At 42.1% G+C, this 20,700-nt stretch overlaps 2 protein-coding genes across 6 annotated transcripts in view; one reads left to right on the top strand and one right to left on the bottom strand.

Moving 5' to 3' along the window:
- The first annotated feature begins 1,822 nt into the window (after positions 1 to 1,822).
- CHPT1 (choline phosphotransferase 1) lies at positions 1,823 to 20,699 on the top strand. Its single transcript, XM_053405935.1, has 9 exons — positions 1,823 to 2,315; positions 8,948 to 9,095; positions 10,346 to 10,487; positions 11,022 to 11,106; positions 13,209 to 13,340; positions 14,584 to 14,742; positions 15,774 to 15,899; positions 16,833 to 16,943; positions 20,468 to 20,699. Exons 1-9 carry the CDS (start codon positions 2,076 to 2,078, stop codon positions 20,510 to 20,512), a joined length of 1,188 nt encoding a protein of 395 aa, XP_053261910.1. The 5' UTR covers positions 1,823 to 2,075; the 3' UTR covers positions 20,513 to 20,699.
- Positions 20,317 to 20,700, bottom strand: part of SYCP3 (synaptonemal complex protein 3) — a 171,808-nt gene continuing 171,424 nt past the window's right edge. For all 5 annotated transcript variants that reach the window (XM_053405943.1, XM_053405942.1, XM_053405940.1 and 2 more), the window contains exon 9: positions 20,317 to 20,547. In XM_053405943.1, coding sequence (XP_053261918.1) covers positions 20,494 to 20,547 — 54 coding nt within the window. In that variant the 3' untranslated portion in view covers positions 20,317 to 20,493. The remainder of the gene's footprint in view (positions 20,548 to 20,700) is intronic.

The following is a 20,700-nucleotide window of genomic DNA, read 5'->3' as shown; positions in this document are numbered from 1 at the left end:
GCTCCCAGTGTCCTCAGATATGCATTTCTATGGCAAATGTTGCACGACTCAGAATCTACAGAGGTCCTTCAAAACTCCAAAATCACCACCTGAAACGCATTTGTGTGCACAGAGAACATGGTTCACAGAAAATATTCCCTGCATCAATGCGTCCAAGCAAACCTTTAACATATGTTGTAGAAATTTTCTTTCAGTACAGTTAGCTCATTCCAATGCAAGTCAACTATAGACTCCATGAATTTATAACTTGATCCACATGCATTCTTCAAGATGTTGTGATGATCAATAGCTTAGAAGGTTATAATGGGGATCAGGCCATTTCACAATCTGGAAAATAGGTCTCTCTTTGACTAATAGCTATGGCTATATGCAAGTTCAATTTTAAGATGCATTATGCCACTGAAGACCAGTTGCTGGGGAGCAACAAGCAATTAACTTTAATTTTGAAAATGGTTTTTTAAATTTTGCAAAAGTTCATTTAGTATGCAAGGGGAACGTCTAACAAGAGGTGGGGCAGGAACATAGGAAGCTGCCTTATACTAAGTCAGATCACTGGTATATCTAGCAGCTCTGTAGGGATTCAGACAAGGTTCTTTACCAGCCCTGCCTGGATATGCTGGGGATTGAACCCTGGAACCTTCTGCATGCAAAGATACCACTGAGCCTCTGTGATGTGCTTATTCCGAACAAGGTAACACAAAATGTGGAATTTGGAGACCAAGCCCATGGTCATGAAACTTACTGAGGTGGTCCTGAGCAAAACAGCATCGCTCAGTACAACCCACCTCACAGGGTTATTGTGATGCAATGGGAAAGGGCACAATCGGAAAAGAAGAACCCTGAGTTCAGTGGACAAATGACAGGATTAAAAAGTAGTAAATAAATAAAGGTTTTAATTTATTGTTTATTTATTGTTTGCAAATTTAAAGGGAGAAACAGAATAATTTAAGATAAGGAAATAGAACAATTTTTTTAAAAAATCTACCTTTAAAGTTTTAAATGACTTCCATAACACCAAACAGTGGGTTAAACCACAGAGCCTAGGACTTGCGGATCAGAAGGTCGGCGGTTCGAATCCCTGCGATGGGGTGAGCTCCCGTTGCTATGTCCCTGCTCCTGCCAACCTAGCAGTTTGAAAGCACATCAAAGTGCAACTAGATAAATAGGTACTGCTCCTGCAGGAAGGTAAACGGTTTCCGTGTGCTGCTCTGGTTCGCCAGAAGCGGCTTAGTCATGCTGGCCACATGACCCGGAAGCTGTACGCTGGCTCCCTCGGTCAATAAAGCGAGATGAGCGCCACAACCCCAGAGTCGGCCACGACTGGACCTAATGGTCAGGGGTCCCTTTAAAACCCTATTGTGCCCAATGGATCTTACTCCCAGGGTGGGTAGTGTGCTGTGAGAAAACATGTGTGGCCCCTCCATATGTTGTGGGTCTCCATCTCCCATCAGCAGTCAGGAATTAATACTTTCCGCCAGTTATTCCCTCTTATCTGGGAATAAGTCCCACAATAGGACAAAGGCTGCACTTCTATGCTGGTTTACCTCAGAGCAAGCCCTACTGAACTCCATGGACTTCTGCCTCAGCAACCTTTGGTTGATTAAAGAGGCAACCACCACGCACAGATTGGCGCCACAAGGTAGCACAAGACGCCTTGGGGTGGGTGGAGGTGTTTTTCTGCAACAGGCTTCCGCAAAGGCTCCCCTTCCAAGTTCGCCTCCGCTTCCTTTGCCGTAGGGAGAGGCGCGCGGGGGAAGCGCGAGCCCTGGAGCGGCGGCGTCACGTGCGTAAAGGTAGCTCTCAGGTCGCGGCCGCCTCACAAGCCAGCGGGTTAAATAAATAGCCGGGCTCAGGGCAGGTGTTTCCTTCTTGGCTTGCGAAAGGGCTGCACGAGGCGGCCTCAGCTTCGCTGCCTGCGACTTCCTGCCCGCCTCCAGCCAGAGCAGGGGCGAAAACAGTCCTTCCCTCTCTCTGTTTCGGTTCCCGCCCCAGCGAGGGGAGGCGGCCCGGCTGCTCCTCCTGCCCCGTCGCCGCTGGGAGTCCCAGAGCAGGGCGGCGTCGGCTGGGGAGCCGCCATGGCGTTGCTGCTGCTGCCGGAGCCTCTGAGCGCGGCGCAGCTGCGGCGCCTGGAGCAGCACCGCTACAACGCGTCCGGGCGCTCGCTGCTGGAGCCGCCGCTGCAGCGCTATTGGGCCTGGCTGGTGGAGCGCACGCCGGCCTGGCTGGCTCCCAACGCCATCACCCTGGGCGGCCTCGTCCTCAACTTGCTCCCCACGCTCGCGCTCATCGCCTACTGCCCCAGCGCCCACCAAGAGGTAGGAGCAGCTCGCCGCGCGCCCTCGCCAGGTACTCGCCTCCTCGGCTGCCCCCTCAGCGGCGGCCGCGGAGGCAACGTCCCTCCCCCCACCACCGGTGGGGAGACGAAGCCCGAGGAGCGGGGCGGGCTGGCCGTCGAGGGATGGGGCGGGCCTGGCCTGGCTAGGGAGCCGGGAGGGGCTGGACTTGGGAGAGACGAAGCAGCCTGGAACCGCGGCTGCCAATGGAAAACAAAACGAGCAGTCTTCGGACCGTTGAGTTGTGAGGAAACGCGGCGCGGCTGGCGGAGGAGGAGGAAGCAGCCTGCCGCGTCGATAGGACTGGCGCCTGGTTGTGTGCTGGGCTCTTCCGTTGAAGCCCATTTCAGGACTAGGTGGGAAGGGGGCTTGTGTCGCCCATGCGTGTGTATGGCGCACAACTACTTCTGCCTTCCTGCAAGGGGCCACGACATTCGCCCTCCCGTCCTTATCTTGCAAGGCAAAATAAAGTGGAATTCGAAGTGGTTCGAGAGAGGCTTTGATGCTGGGGCACACAGACGGCGGCAAAGATCTGGCCAGACAGGGCTGGTGATGCACAAGCCTGCAGAATCTGTTTACAGGAGGCCAAAGTGGGATGAGCTCAGCAGCAGGGTGCTCCTCTTTCAAGAAGGGCTTTCAGTTTTCTGAAAGAAAGGACAAGAACTTGTTGGCTGTGGCCAGACATTGAGGGCTTTCCCCCAAGTATGTTAGTTCACAGGGGAGCCCTGTCAGAGAGGCCTACAGTGGAGGTGGGGTGGCAGGATTGTGGGATGCCTTTTTTACAAAAAGACCACCCAGAGATAGATGTGGAGCAGGATCCTATCTGATGACAAATGAATTTAGGTTTAGTGTAGGCTTCACCAACCTAGTGCTCTTCTGAAGTTCTGGACCTTGGCAGGTGGGAGTTATCATGTTGGGGAAAGTTTACAGCTTTCATGTGTGATGTGTTGTAGGTATGAGATCAATGCAGATGCTTGCTTGTTAGGTGGCAGCCAGACCTCTTTCTTCAAGGTAGTCCTTGTGCTGGAGACCTTACATCTGGAAATGACTTCTGTAAATTCTCCCATCTATCTGTGAGCACAAGAACCATTTCATGAAATTTATTCAGGTGGCAGGAGTCATTATCCCAACTGTTAATTGGGGGTGAGCCTAGCATTAGCAATATCAGGAGAATAGCTTTTTCCTAATGACACCACTTGTTTGGTGCTGCAGACTCTGCAGGTGGCAGCAGCACCAACAGTGCTGGGATTTTGCATCTTCCACAGTGCCCCAGACCAAGCATCGCTCTGGGGTGTTTGAGGGTGGGGGTGGGGAATGGAAATGTCAGTGGCCACCCAAAATAGTGGAAGGTATTCTGAGGAAGTTCTGTGCAGAAGCCAACTTTTTCTAGGGAGATGGGTGGAGAAAATAAAAATGCTATAAACTTTCTAGAGAATCCAGCTCAACTCTAGCTTCACTCCTCCATCGCCCCCCTGCAATTGCTCAGATAATGTGATTTGTGTACTTGAGTTGTAGAGAGTGAGCTCTTGTGCCAAAAGCTAATGTGCCTGTTTCCTGGGCGTCATGGGGACTCTTCGTGCCTATCATACTGCGTGGAATGTCACTGTGCAAGTATCTTGAGTACCTGCTGAAGAGTGCGCCACACTGATGAAAGTAGACTCTCAATTTGCAAAAGTTCCCACAATGTGTCTCTGGTTCTCCATTAACGTCACTGATGGGGTGGTGGAGGATGTTTACTGAAACTACACTTCTGATGCCCCTTCCTACTGATATTTGCCAATGAGTTTCTGTAACATCACAAGTGCCAAATGACACAACTCCTCCTCACCTCATGTCTGTACTATTTTGTGAGTTTTTAATTTTTATTTCCTAATATATTGATTTTAAAGTAATCTTTCTGGATATGCTGTTGCAATGCTTATCCAACAGTTAGTTTCTCCTGTTCTCTTGCTCCCCATCCCCCAACTTTCTGGAACTCCTTTCTGGGACGCGCCCCCCCCCAAAGCTTCTTGCTAGAAGCTGATTCCCCCTATTGTGCAAAAAAGAAATAAAAAGCTGCAAACAGCAGCAAACTTGTTTTCCTTGCTGAGAAACTCTAATCCCAAAACTCAGCTGATGGTGGGTAAGGAATTGCACTGCTAATGGCGCAATCAAAGCCTTTGTGCATATAGTACGAACAATATTGTGGCTGAAATTAGAAGGCTCTTATGGCACCATAAAGACTAGCAGATTTATTGTAGTATAACCTTTCAGCGTGGTTGCTAGTCTTCAAGGCACCATAAGACTTTTGGGTCTGTTGCAGCATAAACAACCACAGCCACCCCCTGGAAGAGAAGGCTGCAACCTTGATAATCAGTTGGCATTGCTTCTGCGTAAAAAGATAAAATGGTTGTGCCTTCCATTTCTAGTTGAAGTCAAATGTAGATAGGAGAACCTTCTTTACATTAAAAGCAGTTCAACAATTGTCCCTGTTCCCTGGGGGGCTCCTCCTTACTGGAGATATTTCCTGTACCATGCTAGGGGGGTTGGACTAGCTGGATATGGTTCTGTGAGAAGAGTGGGAGAAATACGAATTGGGAATATTATTATTTGTGAATAGAGAAGGGAAGTTCAGTTTCTGTCTTTAGGAGGATTAGCTAGTGCTCAGTTGGCTGAAGTGCTCTGAGGACTAGACAGCCTGTCAGTAAACATTTGCATCATGATATTCTGCTTGGTCTGGTCTGGTCTGGTCTACACAGGATTAAAAACATGCAGAAACACCCCTTGAGGCCAGAATTAGCTTGGAACAGTCACATTCAGTGGGTGACAAATGGATATAATCGCCTAAACATTTTACTTCCTCAACAAATGGGAACTAGGGAAGAGACAGATAAAGATTCAACCAATGTTTTTAAAAGAACCTACTATTTGTGCAGCTTCTGTTGTTGTTTACACGAAGCTTTAACTATGCTCAGAATTATACACAGTCCTGAGTTTAGAAGAGGTCACCAAACTACTGCTAACAGAAGTGTTTGACAAAAGTGTTACAGAAATTGGCAGCTTGTTTTTCCTTCCTCTCCCTTAAGTCACTGCACTGGCAGGAAATTTATGTACACAACACCATCCAGATACAGGACAAGAGTGTTGAAAAAGCCAATCAAATGTTAAGCTGTTGATAAAAATACTACCTTCCCACCAAAATGTAAATACATTCCCTGGTGCAGCAATAAAACTGCTAGCACATTTGCAAAGCTAAGCAGGGTCCTGTGTGGTTTCAAATCACATGGGGAGCCGTGTGTTGAGATTCCTGAATTGTAGGGGATTGTATTAGATGACCCTTGGGGTTCCTTCAAATTCTATGATTCCTCCCTCAAAACAGCTGAAGTTAAGCATGTTAAGGCAGTAATCCTACACGTGGTGTGGGATGGGAGCCTAATTGTGTCTACTGTGAAGTAAACCATACTTCAGAGACTTATTGGGACTTACTAAATTCTGGGTAGGGTTACAGCTTTTAGTTGGGACCATGTCCCAAGAACTTGAGGCCTGCTGCATGTTCTGTTGCTTTCAATATGATAGAGCTGGGCATGTGCTTAATTAAAAGTGTACACTTTTATATGGATTGTGTCTTTAAGGTTTTAGTTCATGCTGCTAGTGCAGCCTTCGCCAACCTGCTGCATTCCAGATTTTTGGATTGCAGTTCTCTTCAGTGCCAGCCAACTGTAGCCCTAAACTTTGGGGAAGTGCCAAGCTAGCAAACGCTGTGCTGGGAATTCTCCCAACAGTTTCACCTTGTACTTTTAATTTTGCATCACTTTCGCTTTCTCCTGCATTAATCATGTTTTGCAACTTGCAAGCAGTATCGGGGAGTGAAATTTGCCGTTGTGAGTCTGGAGTCTTTACCGTTGGGGTTAGCTAAGGCTGAACTTGTTTGTACCTTGTTTGTGCTTCTTTGGCTACTTCTGTAATTTGTAAGCATAGCAAAGCAGGGCAACCCTGGCCTCTTTCCCCTGTTGCTTGCATTTTGCTCTTTTCCTGGTTTCAGCACTATCATTTCAATCTTACCCACTGCCTCCCCCAAATTTCTGGAGCTTGCAGAAAGTCCATTCTTTCCTTCTATCCCACACGTTCCCCATGCATTGCACACCTCCAAACTTGTTTCTGTATGTGTTTCTAGACATCAGCTTCTTTGATTTGTTAGAACTAACAAGAAAATGGGAATCTTGGAGGCCAATAGGCATCCATGCTGAGACTGTAACAGTGGAAATTATTGCAACACAATCAGTACTTGAGAACATTCTGCTAATATGCCCTTCCACTTGTGCTAGCTGCCAGATGGCAGAACGAGACCTCCATCTCAGAAGAGGTAGCACTTGTTAGTAGCATGTGGGTGTGCCCATGCAGCAGCTTCCATGTTTGCAAAAAGTGTGTGCTGTTGGAGGTGTAGCCTGATCAGAGGACTAAGAATCTTAGGCTAAGAGAAGCTGTAACAGTTATTTGTCTTTAGCTGTGAGCTTGTTTAAACCAGTGGTCCTGAACTGGAGACAGTCAGCTTGGTACAGTGGTACTTCGGGTTACATACACTTCAGGTTACAGACTCTGCTAACCCAGAAATAGTACCTCGGGTTAAGAACTTTGCTTCAGGATGAGAACAGAAATCGTGCTCCGGCGGCGTGGCGGCTGCAGGAGGCCCCATTAGCTAAAGTGGAGCTTCAGGTTAAGAACAGTTTCAGGTTAAGAACGGACCTCCAGAATGAATTAAGTACTTAACCTGAGGTACCACTGTAGTTTTTATCCGCAACCTGCCCTATTTGTTCTGCTTCTGTCCTTAATATTATTTTACTGGTGTTTCTCATATGCAAGGCAGGAAAAAGAGCACACAAACTCCCGGGTTTGAGTGTGCACATCTTGTTGGTAGCTGGACTTTGAATATTCCAGGTATTGTTTCAGTGGTATCACAGGTGCATTATGTGGAGAAAGTCCCAGGTTCATTTTCTGGATGGGGGTGAGAAAGGCTCCTTGGAGAGCTGCTGCCGGCCAGTGTTGTCAGTATTGAACTAGGTGGACTGATGGCCTGACTCGGTATATGGCAACTTCTTGTGTTTCTAAAATGTTTCCAAACATGGCGGCTTACATTCCCACTGGGCTTTGCTTTGAAGCATTTGCAAGCCCATTTCCCCTGTAGGTCCAGTTACTTTAGGATGAAGGTTGAGAGAGAGACATTAGTGGATTGCAATAGGATGGTTATATATAGAAATCCTTTTTTGCTGCTGGAAGGGCATGCAGGGTAACTGATAGCTTAGAAAGGGGAGGGGGTGAAATGTGAGAAACGGCGTTCTCCCTAAATGCAGAATGAAACTTACTTTCTAGAAAATCTAGCCCCTTTAAATTTTGCCCCCATTGTTCGTAATTGCCAACTCTTCTGGGAGTAATTATACTTAATTATAATGTGTGGTTTCATTACTTACTAAGAATATGCCTAAGATCAGCATGTAATGAATCAGTCGCTGGTTGTGACCTTTGGGGTCACACCTCTTTCATTACAGCAGAGATGTGATCTAAGTATTAAAGGCTTCCCACTCTGTCTCTAGTTCTGTCTGCCATTCATCAGGGCACACTGCCTATTGTTGTAGTACAGGCTTCCCATCCTCCACCCCACATCTGGGTAAGTGTTATGCTTTAATCAACAGGAGAGGATAGAAATAGCCCCATCGCATTTTTTAAAAAAAGGATGTAATTTCAGCATCCCCTATGTCGAAGATGCCAGTACATCTTTGTAAAGTTTCGCGTGCGTATTCACACCTGTCTTTTCTGACACTTGCAGTTTTGTATCCAGTTCTATACTTGAACCTTGAATAGCAGAGCAGCCTTCCCCAGTCTGGTTTCCTCCTTCAGTTCCCATCAGCCTCAGCCATGATGGGCAGTAGTCGGGGATGATGGGAGATGTAGTCCCAAAACATCTGCAGGGCACCAGGTTAGAGTATAAGAATGTTCTTTTGGAAATGACTCAGACTGAGGAGGTTTTTTGTTTCATTTTATGTAAAAAAATAAATAAATTGTGAGGGTGGTATTCAGTAGTGGGTTTGCCTTTGTGGCAAGCTCTGTCACATGCTGTTACTGAAGGTTGGGGGACCCTTTGGAAAAGAATGGAGTTTAGTAGATAATGGGGATCAATTAAAACCAGAAGCCCCAATTTGCACTTCTGCTCAGCCAAGGCCACCGTGGGATAGAGCTCTGAGTGAAAAACAAAGGGTGATTTCTAAATGTACGCTCTGGATTAAAGTTTATAAAACAGACAAATGTTTCTTAATCAAGACGGGTAAGTCAATAGGGTTCAGCAGGCCAAGTACACATTATGTACTCTGCTGGATGGTTCAACTGTGCAATAAATGACATTTCAAAGGCAGCCTTCCAGGTCTGCTTGACCCATGTGTTGTGCAAAGTCCAGTAGGGTAGGAAAGTGTGGGTGGGTTGGGTAACCTTCGAAGAAATTATATTGTGTGGACTTTTTAAATGGAACTGTACAATGTGTAACAAACAGATAAGGAAAGTAATAGACTCCTACACAACTGTTAATATACTCCATATGTTGCAGCAGTTGCCTAATAGCATGGAATCCTCCTGTGTGTTCGTTTCAGGCTCCTCCCTGGGTATTCCTCTCATGTGCATTAGGACTATTTGCTTACCAGTCCCTGGATGCTATTGATGGGAAGCAAGCCAGAAGAACCAACAGCAGCTCTCCTTTGGGAGAACTCTTTGACCATGGCTGTGACTCTATTTCTACAGGTAATTAATTATTATTCTTTTTAAAAAACTTTTTTTGTGTTAAGACTCACACGACTGACAGGCAGAATATGACAATAATAGTTTGCATATATTGCTGCATATCAGAAAGATTTCAAGAATGTTTGTGTATTTCTTGGGTTTAAATAATGATGCTTTTGGTGTGTGGGTGGCGCTGTGGTCTAAACCACAGAGCCTAGGGCTTGCCAATCGGAAGGTCGGCGGTTCGAATCTCCGCGACGTGGTGAGCTCCCGTTGCTATGTCCCTGCTCCTGCCAACCTAGCAGTTCGAAAGCATGTCAAAGTGCAAGTAGATAAATAGTTACCACTCCGGCAGGAAGGTAAACGGTGTTTCCGTGCACTGCTCTGGTTAGCCAGAAGCGGCTTAGTCATGCTGGCCACATGACCCGGAAGCTGTACGCCGGCTCCCTCGGCCAGTATAGTGAGATGAGCGCCGCAACCCTAGAATCGGCCACGACTGGACCTAATGGTCAGGGGTCCCTTTACCTTTACTTCTGTACAACTTAGCTTCAAAGAAGCTCCACATCCAGTAAAACTATATATTCTTGAATAGATAGGTGGTGCAATGGGTCAGTGTGTTTTGCAGTTAACCAGAAGGTTAGTGATTTGAACCCATCCAGGGACGGCTGTGGGCAGGATTCCTGCACTGCAGGGGGTTGGACTAGATGACCCTCGGCAGTCCTTTCCAACTCTTCCAATTCTATGATTTTAAGAGCTAATAGTGTAGTTTCTTCCAAGTGTCCTGTTTGGCATTTTCCTTACAACCATGTCTCAAGAAATACAGCACAGACCATAAGAATAGGGAATTTAAAAAAAACAACAAACAATTTGCATGTTATGGCTCCATACAAGAGATTTTGTGTCAGGAATGTGATGTTGACCTAGACCACAGTAGCTAACCTGTGGTCTTCCAGATGTTGGATGGGAGTTTCCATCATCCCTTACTATTGGCCATGCTGGCAGGGATGGTGGGAGCTGGAGTCAAACAGTACATGGAGTCCCACGGGTTAAGGATGCCACCCCCTGACTTCCTCTACCTGATGGACAATCTATGAAGCAAGAACCTTGCAAATGTCTCTGGGCCTATGCCTATTTCACCACAAGTATGGCTTGCATCTCCACCCATTTTACTGTACCACCACAAACTGTGTTACATGCAAATGCTCAAAACTATTTAGATGCCATTCTTCAAATAACTGTGATAACTAACGGAAGCTAATTGGACTTTTCAGTTTTCATTGGTATTGGAGCCTGCTTAGCAGTTCGTCTAGGAACAAACCCAGACTGGCTGTTCTTCTGTTGCTTTATTGGAATGTTCCTGTTTTATTGTGCTCACTGGCAAACCTATGTTTGTGGCATGCTAAAGTTTGGCAAGTAAGTGGCTATTTGGATAATCTGCTCTGTGACTGACATTTGAAATACATTTGCCTTGATGTTTCAGCTGGGGTGGTAGAATTTAACCTAGATCCAACAGGATTTCCTGCCCCCCGCAGCTCTCATTGTTGCGTATTTCTTTTTGCAGGGTAGGGGAATCCACCAGCTTGAGATTTAGTATATTAATTAGCTCTTCCATAAGGGGTTTCCTTGTACATTTAAAATTCTGAAAAGACTAAACCTATTGCATGAAAGAGAAATTCAGAGAGTTTGGTGAAAAAAATGCTGCTTAGTTACTTTCTGTTGTATTTACTAGCAAAGCATATACTTTGTATATTGAAATTTAATTACCAAAACTTTTTGATAAAAACTCCCAGAAATTTGACTTTTATATCCAGCAAATAATTGAATCACCTGAAGTTGTTAACCTTTGTTTTGGGCACACAACCACTTTGATGAATCTTAATATTTAGTAAGCTATTCCCTATCAAGTAGTCATTGGTGTGGATCAACTTTATTTCTCTTTTATTACAGAGTCGATGTAACTGAAGTACAGATAGCCGTAATTATACTCTTTTTGATATCTGCATTTGGTGGAACAACAGTGTGGGACACTAAGGTAACTGTATATAACTATCAGGCTTGAAAGTTTGTAAATTACACAGTCCTGTATGGTTCCTATTTAGCAGCTTCCTCTAATCCTTTGTATTTCTCCCATGCCACATTTTGTTAAACATTGATTTTATTTTGCTTAAAAAAAAAAAAGCCCTGGCTCGGTTATATGTTTACCTAGGATGCCTTTTCCCAATGTAGTTCCAGTGCTCGGTTATCTTACTGTCGTGATGTGCTGTCCTATGCATGAGTTTAGAACTACAGAGGAAAAAGACCCCATCTGCCATATGTGATATTTGTGTTAAATCACTCAGATCATTTAAATACATAAATGCTCTGCACAGAGAGTTGAATTTCATATTATTCTCAGTGCTGTATTCCCTTCTATAAAAGTTGACCCAACTGGCAAAATTCTGTCACTTAACACTTTTGTAATTGTGGGCTGAGTCGCAGTAAGCCTGAGGTCGTTGGGGTAGAGGTGTAGGAAGCAATAAATAACAGTCTTTTGCGATCTAAATGGCCACAGCTTTACAGATGTAAGAAGACTTTGGCTTAGGCATTGGGTATGTATCCTGGATCAGCCGGCCCAGTTGATGCACATCAGATATAGGCAACCCCTCCAGGCTGCCAGTCAGGGAGTTCTGTGGCCCATTAGCCCCCATCTGGGCATATGGATTTGCCCTTGGGACCCCTTTACCAGGGTACCCTACTACTTTTATCAGGAGATTAGACTAAGAATCCAACCTTTTTTTTTTGTCAGCAATCTGTGACAATTGCTGGGAAGTAATTGAAACTCCTAGACCGGACCAATTGGCCTGCAGGAAAATTCCTCCCAGTCCTGTCACTTCCTGTAGCTTACTGGGGTTGATGACACTGTCCGGCCACACGGGAGGTTTTTGTCTGTCCCCCAGCTTGGCCATGGCGACACCACGCCGCAACTGCCGCTGCCATCAAGAATGGCAAGGTTCTGCTGAATTTGTCATAAGGCAGCAGAATGCATGTTTTGTACTTTAGCAAAACGTCAGAGCAAATTTATACTGCCCCTGCTTTCAAGAATGCATTGTTTATGCCTGTATTGTAGGACACAGAATTGCAGACAACCAGCTTGAGACAATCCGAATGCATGCAGTGGCATCTGAAGAAACATAACCCCTGTAACGACGTACATTGGGGTTGGTTTTCTGTTGCCTTGATCCATGTAGTTAAGCTTAATGTGGCCACAATTCTTTAGCTGCTTGGAAATCCAACAAATTGGATGAATAGTAAAGCTAGGTGTGAATTGCATGGTAAGAGATTGTTGAAAATCGGCACTGGGCACCACACTGCAAGCTTTTAAACAGCTACAGCAGAGCTCCCAGCTGTCTTGAGTCCACTCTTGGAAGCAAATCAATATTCTGGCATGTCACTATAATATATCTACTAAAATTTATTTTTATTTTGAAATGCATGCTCTCTTCTCAAATGACTGTAAGCAGTCAAAATGTGGAATTCTTTTAAAAAAACAACTCTACATTGTGAAAGTCCATTCATTATTCTGTTTTACATAAACTGTTGATTTGATTGAGAAGTCTCAATAACATATCCTTAGTGTAACCTGGTGGGTTACAGGAAATTCATTTTTTTTACTCTTCTTTTTAACCCTTTGCTGCGTCTTGGAAGTTTCCTTGAAACTACAATTGAATAAGAAAGGTAAATACTTATTCTAAAGGTCTATTAGCTGGAGAGTATTGGTAATGCAATTTCATAGCAAGATATAACAAAACAGGCAGATGGTGTTTGCATTTCCTGTGGTGCTACTGCTGTTTTGATCAGTGAACTGGGAAGAACTATCCATTTTTCAGAAATATAAAAGCTAGAAAGCCGATACATGTTGTTTATAGATGTTAGTAGCAACATGCCTGTCTGAATTTAAAACAATTATGTAACCTTTGGGTTCCTAGCAAAATTAAACTGTGCTCTACATTTTATTTTACTAGCATGACTATGCTCTTCATTTGATTTCTTTTTAAAAAATGAAGAAAATGGATAGTTCAAAAAATTGCTAAAATGTTTCAATAATGGCAGAAAGACATTAATCTATCTTAAAATCTTCTACATTTCCCCTGCAAGCTTCCTGTGCTGGATCTAAGACTGAAGATGATTCCTGTTGCTGGAATAGTGGGTGGAGCAATATTTTCCAGTTACAATTATTTCAGAGTAATATTTGGAGGCGGCGTGGGGAAGAATGGCTCTACAATAGCAGTAAGTGTTCTTTAACAAACAAACAAAAAAACCTAAATGTTTGATGCATGAAGTTGCTTTACTTTACTGTGATGTTTTATATAAACAGGTTTGCTGTGTGCTTAATTTAGCAAGTTTTATTCTATATCTAGGATTAAACATCCATTGTAATAATATAAATATTACTATCTACTATTTGGGAATTTAAACAGGTTTTTTACTGGGGTTAGGCGTTCAGAACATACCATTCCCCTCTTGTTCAGTTTGAACTGGCTACTTGTTTGTTTCTGGAACAAACCTAAGCCTTTTGACTCCTGAGAGAATGTCTTTAGGACTCACCCTATACTTTTGATTGCAGATTATTTTAAACTTATGTTAATGTTGTATGAGTTTAACCAAACTGCGAGAGGCAGTGAAAGACAGGAGTGCCTGGCGTGCTATGGTCCATGGGGTCACAAAGAGTCGGACACGACTAAACAACAACAACGTTGTAGATTTACACTGTTGTAACCTGCTCTGGGATGTAAAGGGCAGGTGAGATTCTAAGTAGATGTAGTAAAGGTAAAGGTAAAGGTACCCCAGACAGTTAACAGGCAGAGGGACCAGACAGTTTTTCCTGGTGATGTAGCCAGCATGACTAAGCCGCTTCTGGCGCATGGAAACACTGCTTACCTTCCCGCCAGAGTGGTACCTATTTATCTGCTTGCACTGCATGCTTTCAAACTGCTAGGTTGGCAGGAGCTGGAACTGAACAACGGGAGCTCACCCCATTGCGGGGCCTCGAACCGCCAACCTTCCGATCGGCAAGTCCAAGTGGCACAGTGGTTTAAACCACAGCGCCACCCGCTTACCTAGTAGTAGCCCTAAATTGCTTGAGACATAAGTACATTCAGGACCACCTCCTTATGTATGCCCTTCCCACCTGCTGCTTTCATCATCTGAAGTTTTCCTCCAGGGCATCTACTCTGTGGAATGCCCTGCTGAAGGAGGTTCATCAGTCTCTCACACTTTATTCCTAGCTGTTTGCCAAAAACATGGCTGTTCAGGCAGCTTTAGTTAATTTTCCTTAGATTTTGTTATTTTAGTGTGATTGGCTCCATGAATGTTTCATTGTTGTATGTTGGTTTCAGATGTATGTTTGGGCTTTTTACACTGGATTTTTGTTCTGATGGTGTGAGCCGACTTGAATTCATGGTGTGTTTGGCATGTGAGAGTGGGATACAAGTTATAAAATTGATATAATTTAATTATTTGTGCCTTTCAGGGAACAAGTGTTCTGTCACCAGGCCTTCATATAGGGTTGATTATTACTTTGGCAATAATGATCTATAAAAAATCTACAACGCAACTATTTGAAAAGCATCCTTGCCTCTATGTCTTAACATTTGGATTTGTGAGTGCCAAAATCACACAAAAGTTGGTGGTAAGGAGTTTCTAACAATGTTTTGTGCATTTATTATGATGATGTGTTAATGCAATAATGCATGTGAAGCATTGTGAATGTTCTACTGCTAAGCTAATATCTATTACCGTATTTTTCGCTCTATAACACGCACCCAACCATAACACGCACGTAGTTTTTAGAGGAGGAAAATCCGTAGGCATGCCACCCGTAGGCATTCCCTCCATAACACGCACAGACATTTCCCCTTACTTTCTAGGAGGAAAAAAGTGAGTGTTATGGTGCAAAAAATACGGTAATAAAAAATGAAAATGAGCACCGCACAGCTTATTCAGTCTAAAGAGCACAGAAATGACAAAATGGTTTCTTAATTTTAAAGTGATTCAAGATTTGTTGCAAGATCGGGTAATCAATACACAGTATTTCTTTGCTGATGCCATTTTCAATATAGGCAATTGCTGACATGGAGCTTCAGCTCTGACCTTAATGCTGCTGTCCTGTACTAATAAGGAGACTCATTGGACAGAGATTAACTTCAAAATAAACATGGACAGAATTGTGCTGCAAGTTCTTTTGCAAAACGTATTGGATGATAGCCAACATCACATAGATGAAAATTTGCTTGTGCAGCAGGATGTCCCCTTGCTCTCTCATCCCGTGGCCTCTAAATCCACTGTGGCGGGTACCCCCAATCCTCTGGAGCATGTTTGAGGACATGTGGAAGGAAAAGGTCCATTCCATTCATACAAGTATGTTTCAATTAATGACAGACACCAATGAAGATTACCAGTTACCCATTACAGCTAATATTCTGCCCTGAGCATTCCTTATGTCTAAGCCTTTATAGTTCTCTTAAATGCTTGTAATTAAGAAGAAACCACATGTCTGGAAACAAAACATCTCCTTAATCATTATGTTGCTTATAAATTTCTTTGAATCCTTGAATATTCAGATGGGTTCAGGTACTGACTTAAGAGATGAACAAATTGTATTGTGTTAAAATGGGATCTAAACATTTTAGTTTAGTAACTAAATCTAATCTTTGTTCATAGATTGCACACATGACCAAAAGTGAAATCTTCCTACAAGATACTGCATTTATTGGGCCTGGCCTCTTGTTTCTAGACCAGTACTTCAACAGTTTTATCGATGAATATATCATTCTGTGGATAGCACTGGTAAGCAGTTTTCCATACGCTTAACTAAATTATGGAAAGTGTTTTCTCCTTTCGAGGTGTTTGAGTCAGACTCTCCAGCCTTGTATTCCAAACAGATGAAGGCTGAGAGGTATACCTGCTTTTATTTGTGTTGGACCATGTTCTGGTAGTAAAGTAGAAGTTGAGACCAAGTTTCAATTGGGAAGTCCCTCATTCAAATCTTGCTTTTGTCACTAGGTGACCTTAGAAAAGTCTTTTGTCTCAGCTCCCTCTTTGCAATGAGATTCCAATTGCTTATCTTACAGCGTGTTTGTAAGAATTGCAAAAAAAAAAAAGTCATAAAAATTTTAAAACCTAAAGAGCTGGTTACCAATTTATTGCATGCACAGATCTACTCCTTTTACATTTGTGGGTTTGAAAGAAATTGACTCTTAAATTCAGGCTGCTAAAGAAAGCTGCATCATAGGGAAGAAACAAAAATACATGTTTTATTGATTAGATACGATTACCGGACTACAAACCAGATATCCCCTGTATTTCTTAATTCAGTATTAAATTAGGAAGAGAGGCAGCAATGACTTTTCTGACCTATATTCTTCTCCTTTTGTCCACTCTCCTTTGGCCCACTGTATTCAGGCCAAGAATCCTGGGTGTGTATTATAGTAGGGATGATGTTGATGTTGATAAGTCTGTGAATGCACTGGGATGAGTGGCTTCATCTTCAGCAGTTAATTTAAATTTAATTTAAATTTCTGTCTTTCGTTGTGCATGCATGTATTCTCTGAACTGCAGATCTAACTAGAACGTTTTAACAATTGTAGAATTAAGGTGTATGCTTCTGTTATAACCTTATCTGCGTGCCTTGAAGAGTGAGAGAGAATTTAAGCACAGAATAATTCATTTGTGCAACACATGTTTTGATCTTAAGCTCTGAACTTTTTTCTCCCTCTTTAGTTCACATCCTTGATTGATTTACTGAGATACTCTACTGGGTTATGCAAACAGATTGCAGCTCACCTTCACATACACGTCTTCAAAATCTCAACTCATCAAGCTCCTGAACAGGTTCAAAACCATAATGAGTGACTTATAGCTGAAAGCGAAGAGGAGGAGTTGGTTGGGGGTGGAGAAAGTGTTGAATGGTGGAAAATACCCTTTACAGCAATGCAGTTGTGGAAATTTTCAAAGAGAACTTAAGTGCATGAGAGGTTAAATGAAATTAATTATATAATACCAAGTTCCTACAGGCTCTGTTGGGACTTACTGTAATTGTTACTTTGAAATCATAGGAGTAGAGGGTCTAAGGAAGTTTTTGCTACAAAGTAGCAAATTATTGTTTAGAAACTTGTTTTGCTCTTTGCAGACAGAAATGCTTGAAAACCTAATGTACTTGGCAGCTAACTGAACTCGTAAGAAACAGCCAAATATGGATTTCTTAGAAGGTAGTGTGATGTTGGTTCATTATATAGGGACAGTAATTGTATAAAATACTGCAAAAGTTATCCATTCTACATTTCACTGCTTTTGGAGAAAACTAGAGTCTTAGTTGAATATTTTTTTATATATATTTAAGGGCTAAAACTACTGAGTTGTCATCTTGTATCAAAGTCTTAGGAGTGTGTCTTTCATATTAACTATGTTTAAGAGTTTCTGATACTGGTTAAAGGAAAAAAAATTAAGGAATTTAACCATAAATTAGTTGTCAAGGTTAAAATTATGGCATAATTTATCTTGCAGTAGTGTTTAAATTCTGAAGTGTTTAAATTCTTTGCATGAGCAGGGAGAATCATAATTACGCTTATTTCTTTCGCTTACAGTATAAATATTTGTGAATTGCTACTAAGAATTTGGCCTGTGGGCAGGATTCAACATTGTTATTGAGCGCAGAATGAGGTCTGCTTGCATACCAGGACATCCTCACCACCCTCATTGCACTGTAAATCTGCTCTGGAGGCTTGCATGGAGAAGCTGGAGGAAAGTCCTGTTGTGTGATTGGACCTTGTTCCCCATGCACATACCCCACTGAGCGCTATGTTGAATTCCACCCTGTATTTTTAAAGAAATGAGTGAGCGAAGGATGTTAAGCTGGATAAAACAGTCTGCTAAGACCAAAACACATACAGTATACATTTCCTCTTTCTTTACAAAATGCAGTTTGAGCAGGAATGAGGAAAGCGCTTTTTAACACCTCGTGCCCTTTGGCAGTGTTATTGATTAAATTTTCTCTCCCCAACCCAAAATAAATTCCTCTCATAGGTACAAAAACTTCTTTAATACACCAGAATGTGAAGTCATTTAAAAATGTAGTAGAATAAGGTTTTTGACATTTCAGGCAACAAAGAAATTTGCATTTTCATTTAGTAAAATTTATCAGTGATGTCTAGGTATTATATAGCTGTGCTGTTTTTATATGGGATTTAATCATCCTGTCTAGAAACTGTTTTGTTTAGGAAGCAGTTTGTACAGTGATGGTCTCTGGAGGATTACTGTGTGTCTTTCATCACTTTCTTCTAGATGTCGTATGCTTTAGTGAGACCAGAAAAATAGAACCGTAACTCCCAGTCAAGTCTCTTTGTGTAGCTAAGAGGAAAGAAATATGCCAACCTCAGCTGTGGACAAATGTGTAGTTTCATATATTTTCACTTAATGCAAAGCCTTCTCAGAAAGTTTTAAACACCTAAGTGACAGGAGTGGATAGATCTAGTGACTGAACTGATCTCTTTCTACTGGCAACAGATTTGAGTTTGAATTCAGTTATAAATATATGTATTTCAGAGGACCGTAAAACAATCTGAACCCCAACTTAGATTTGATGCTCTGTAACAATAAAACCAGTTGTAGGTACTATCATCAGACAAGCTGGGTTGACTATTTCCAAGAAATTCAGGGTTGTCTTTTTCTTGGTGTTTAGAGCTAGTTCATACAACACAGTTCCTTTATCCAAGCAATCCCAAGTGATTCTTGGCTATATGTTTAACAACAATGGGGGTGGGGGAATCCTGGCAACTTTATCCAGAAAGAAGTCTACCAGTAAGCTGGGAAGGAAAGCTTATGGGGCTACCTCTCCCCATGTGCCTTCTTCCCCATTGCAGCTCTGTTCCTCTCAGTGCATCATCTGCAAAGAATGTGATTTACATGTGCTTCCTCCCCCCAGCAAAATTCAGAAGCAGTTTGGGCATTTGTAACGGCTGCATATGGGCCACAGGTTGGCCACATGTGCCTTAGAAGCTCACTGTAAGAAAGTTGTCCAGTCTTCTCCATTAAAAAGGAAAGTACTGAACAGTTTAGCTAGAAAGAAAACTGTTACCCTCCTGGGTCAGTTTTAAACAAGTGATGACGATCTCTTTAACAGCAAAACAACTAATCATGTTATTTTCTAGCTGAAAAGATAGTCTGCTTAAAAAACTGAGGGATCTTCAGCATGTCACCAAATTCAAAATTAAATGCTGACTAATGGGCACTAAAAAATCTCCATGAAGTGGAATTAGGATAATTAATGGTGGCAAACCTTGGCATTTAAATAAAACCATGCATTTATCCAAAAACTAGGTGAATGGTTTGCTGCCATTATTATAGCATGTAGTAATTGTTCTGGATTCCTTAAAAGTGATGTCAGAGTTTAAGAACAAATAAATTATTGCTACATTTCAAACAGTTAAAACTGTGATTCTAAGTTGCTGTAATGAAAATTTTGTTTTATTTGTAATGCTTGAATTACCAGTGTGTTTTTACCGTATGAAAATATGATTATGCTTTTATTTTTCTAAAAAAAACAAAGCTCAATGACAGAAGTTTTTGCTGTTTGGGAGGGGAAAAAACCATTTCATTTAGAGTTTTTGGAGATAGGTACTTGCTTGATATACTTTTAAATTTTGCTTTTAATTAGGTTTCCTGAACTGTAGAGTGTAAGCCTCTATCTTTGTTTAGTTATTCAGAATTTACTGATAATATTAGGGGCTGGTAGACTATCTTCCCTCAAAAAAGTAGAACATTTTATTTACGGTGAGACGATGAAACTGGAAAATTACTAAGAGTGCCTTATAATAAAGGAAATCCCAAACTAGCAACATGTATATTTTATTTTATAATCATAAGGAAGTTCTTGTGCATCTCCTTCAACTTTCAGATTAAGACATATTACTCTGGTTGGTATATAAGAATGAAACATTTTTTTGGTACCAACCTGAAACAGTTTATATAGTTCTGCTGCAAGTACACAATTTTTAATAAGGCCTTGAATCCCATAGTACATGCAATTTGTTTTTGTACCAAACACTCTGATAATAACAGTCTGTCAGACAGTTAATCTTGAACTTTCAAAAAGGTACCTTAACCCTGGGATCTAGATTCTGAATTTAAAAGGTGAAAAAAGATTGATGCAAATTAAAAACCATTAGGAATACTTTGAGAGACACAGGAAAAAAATAAAATTAGCATATCCTGTTGCTAAGCAGCAATGAGCTGTCGGTTTCTTTGATATCAGAGCTGAATGTAAGGTATTCAAATATAGCAATTTTTAATATGGCGTTTAAAATACTGGCTCTTCCTCCCCATATGGCTAATGTATATAATTGTATCATGTTACTTAGGTACAAGTTGTTTCTCCACTGAGCCATCAGAATAACATGGACTGAAGAGATTTGCGAACAGTTGCCATCTCTTGCTGTTGCTGTTAAGAGAGAAAAAAATGCTGATCAAATGTAACATTTTGTATCATAGTGTTCTGACTTGCTGAATATAAATGGTAAATGTTTAATTTTTCTATTTAAATGTTGTTTTAAAATGTCACTGAATTTTTCCATAAATCAGTATTAACACTTAC

Source organism: Podarcis raffonei, chromosome 10 (assembly GCF_027172205.1).
Source record: "Podarcis raffonei isolate rPodRaf1 chromosome 10, rPodRaf1.pri, whole genome shotgun sequence".
Taxonomy (NCBI): Eukaryota; Metazoa; Chordata; class Lepidosauria; order Squamata; family Lacertidae; genus Podarcis; species Podarcis raffonei.
This window is presented reverse-complemented; position numbering and strand designations above follow the sequence as displayed.

Bases quoted from the DNA above. Each gene is read 5' to 3' on its own strand.
- CHPT1 (XM_053405935.1), top strand. From the start codon at position 2,076: ATGGCGTTGCTGCTGCTGCCGGAGCCTCTGAGCGCGGCGCAGCTGCGG. The intron at 13,341-14,583 runs GTAAGTGTTCTT...TGTGCCTTTCAG, and splicing joins AGAATGGCTCTACAATAGCA to GGAACAAGTGTTCTGTCACC. The intron at 15,900-16,832 runs GTAAGCAGTTTT...CTCCCTCTTTAG, and splicing joins TCATTCTGTGGATAGCACTG to TTCACATCCTTGATTGATTT.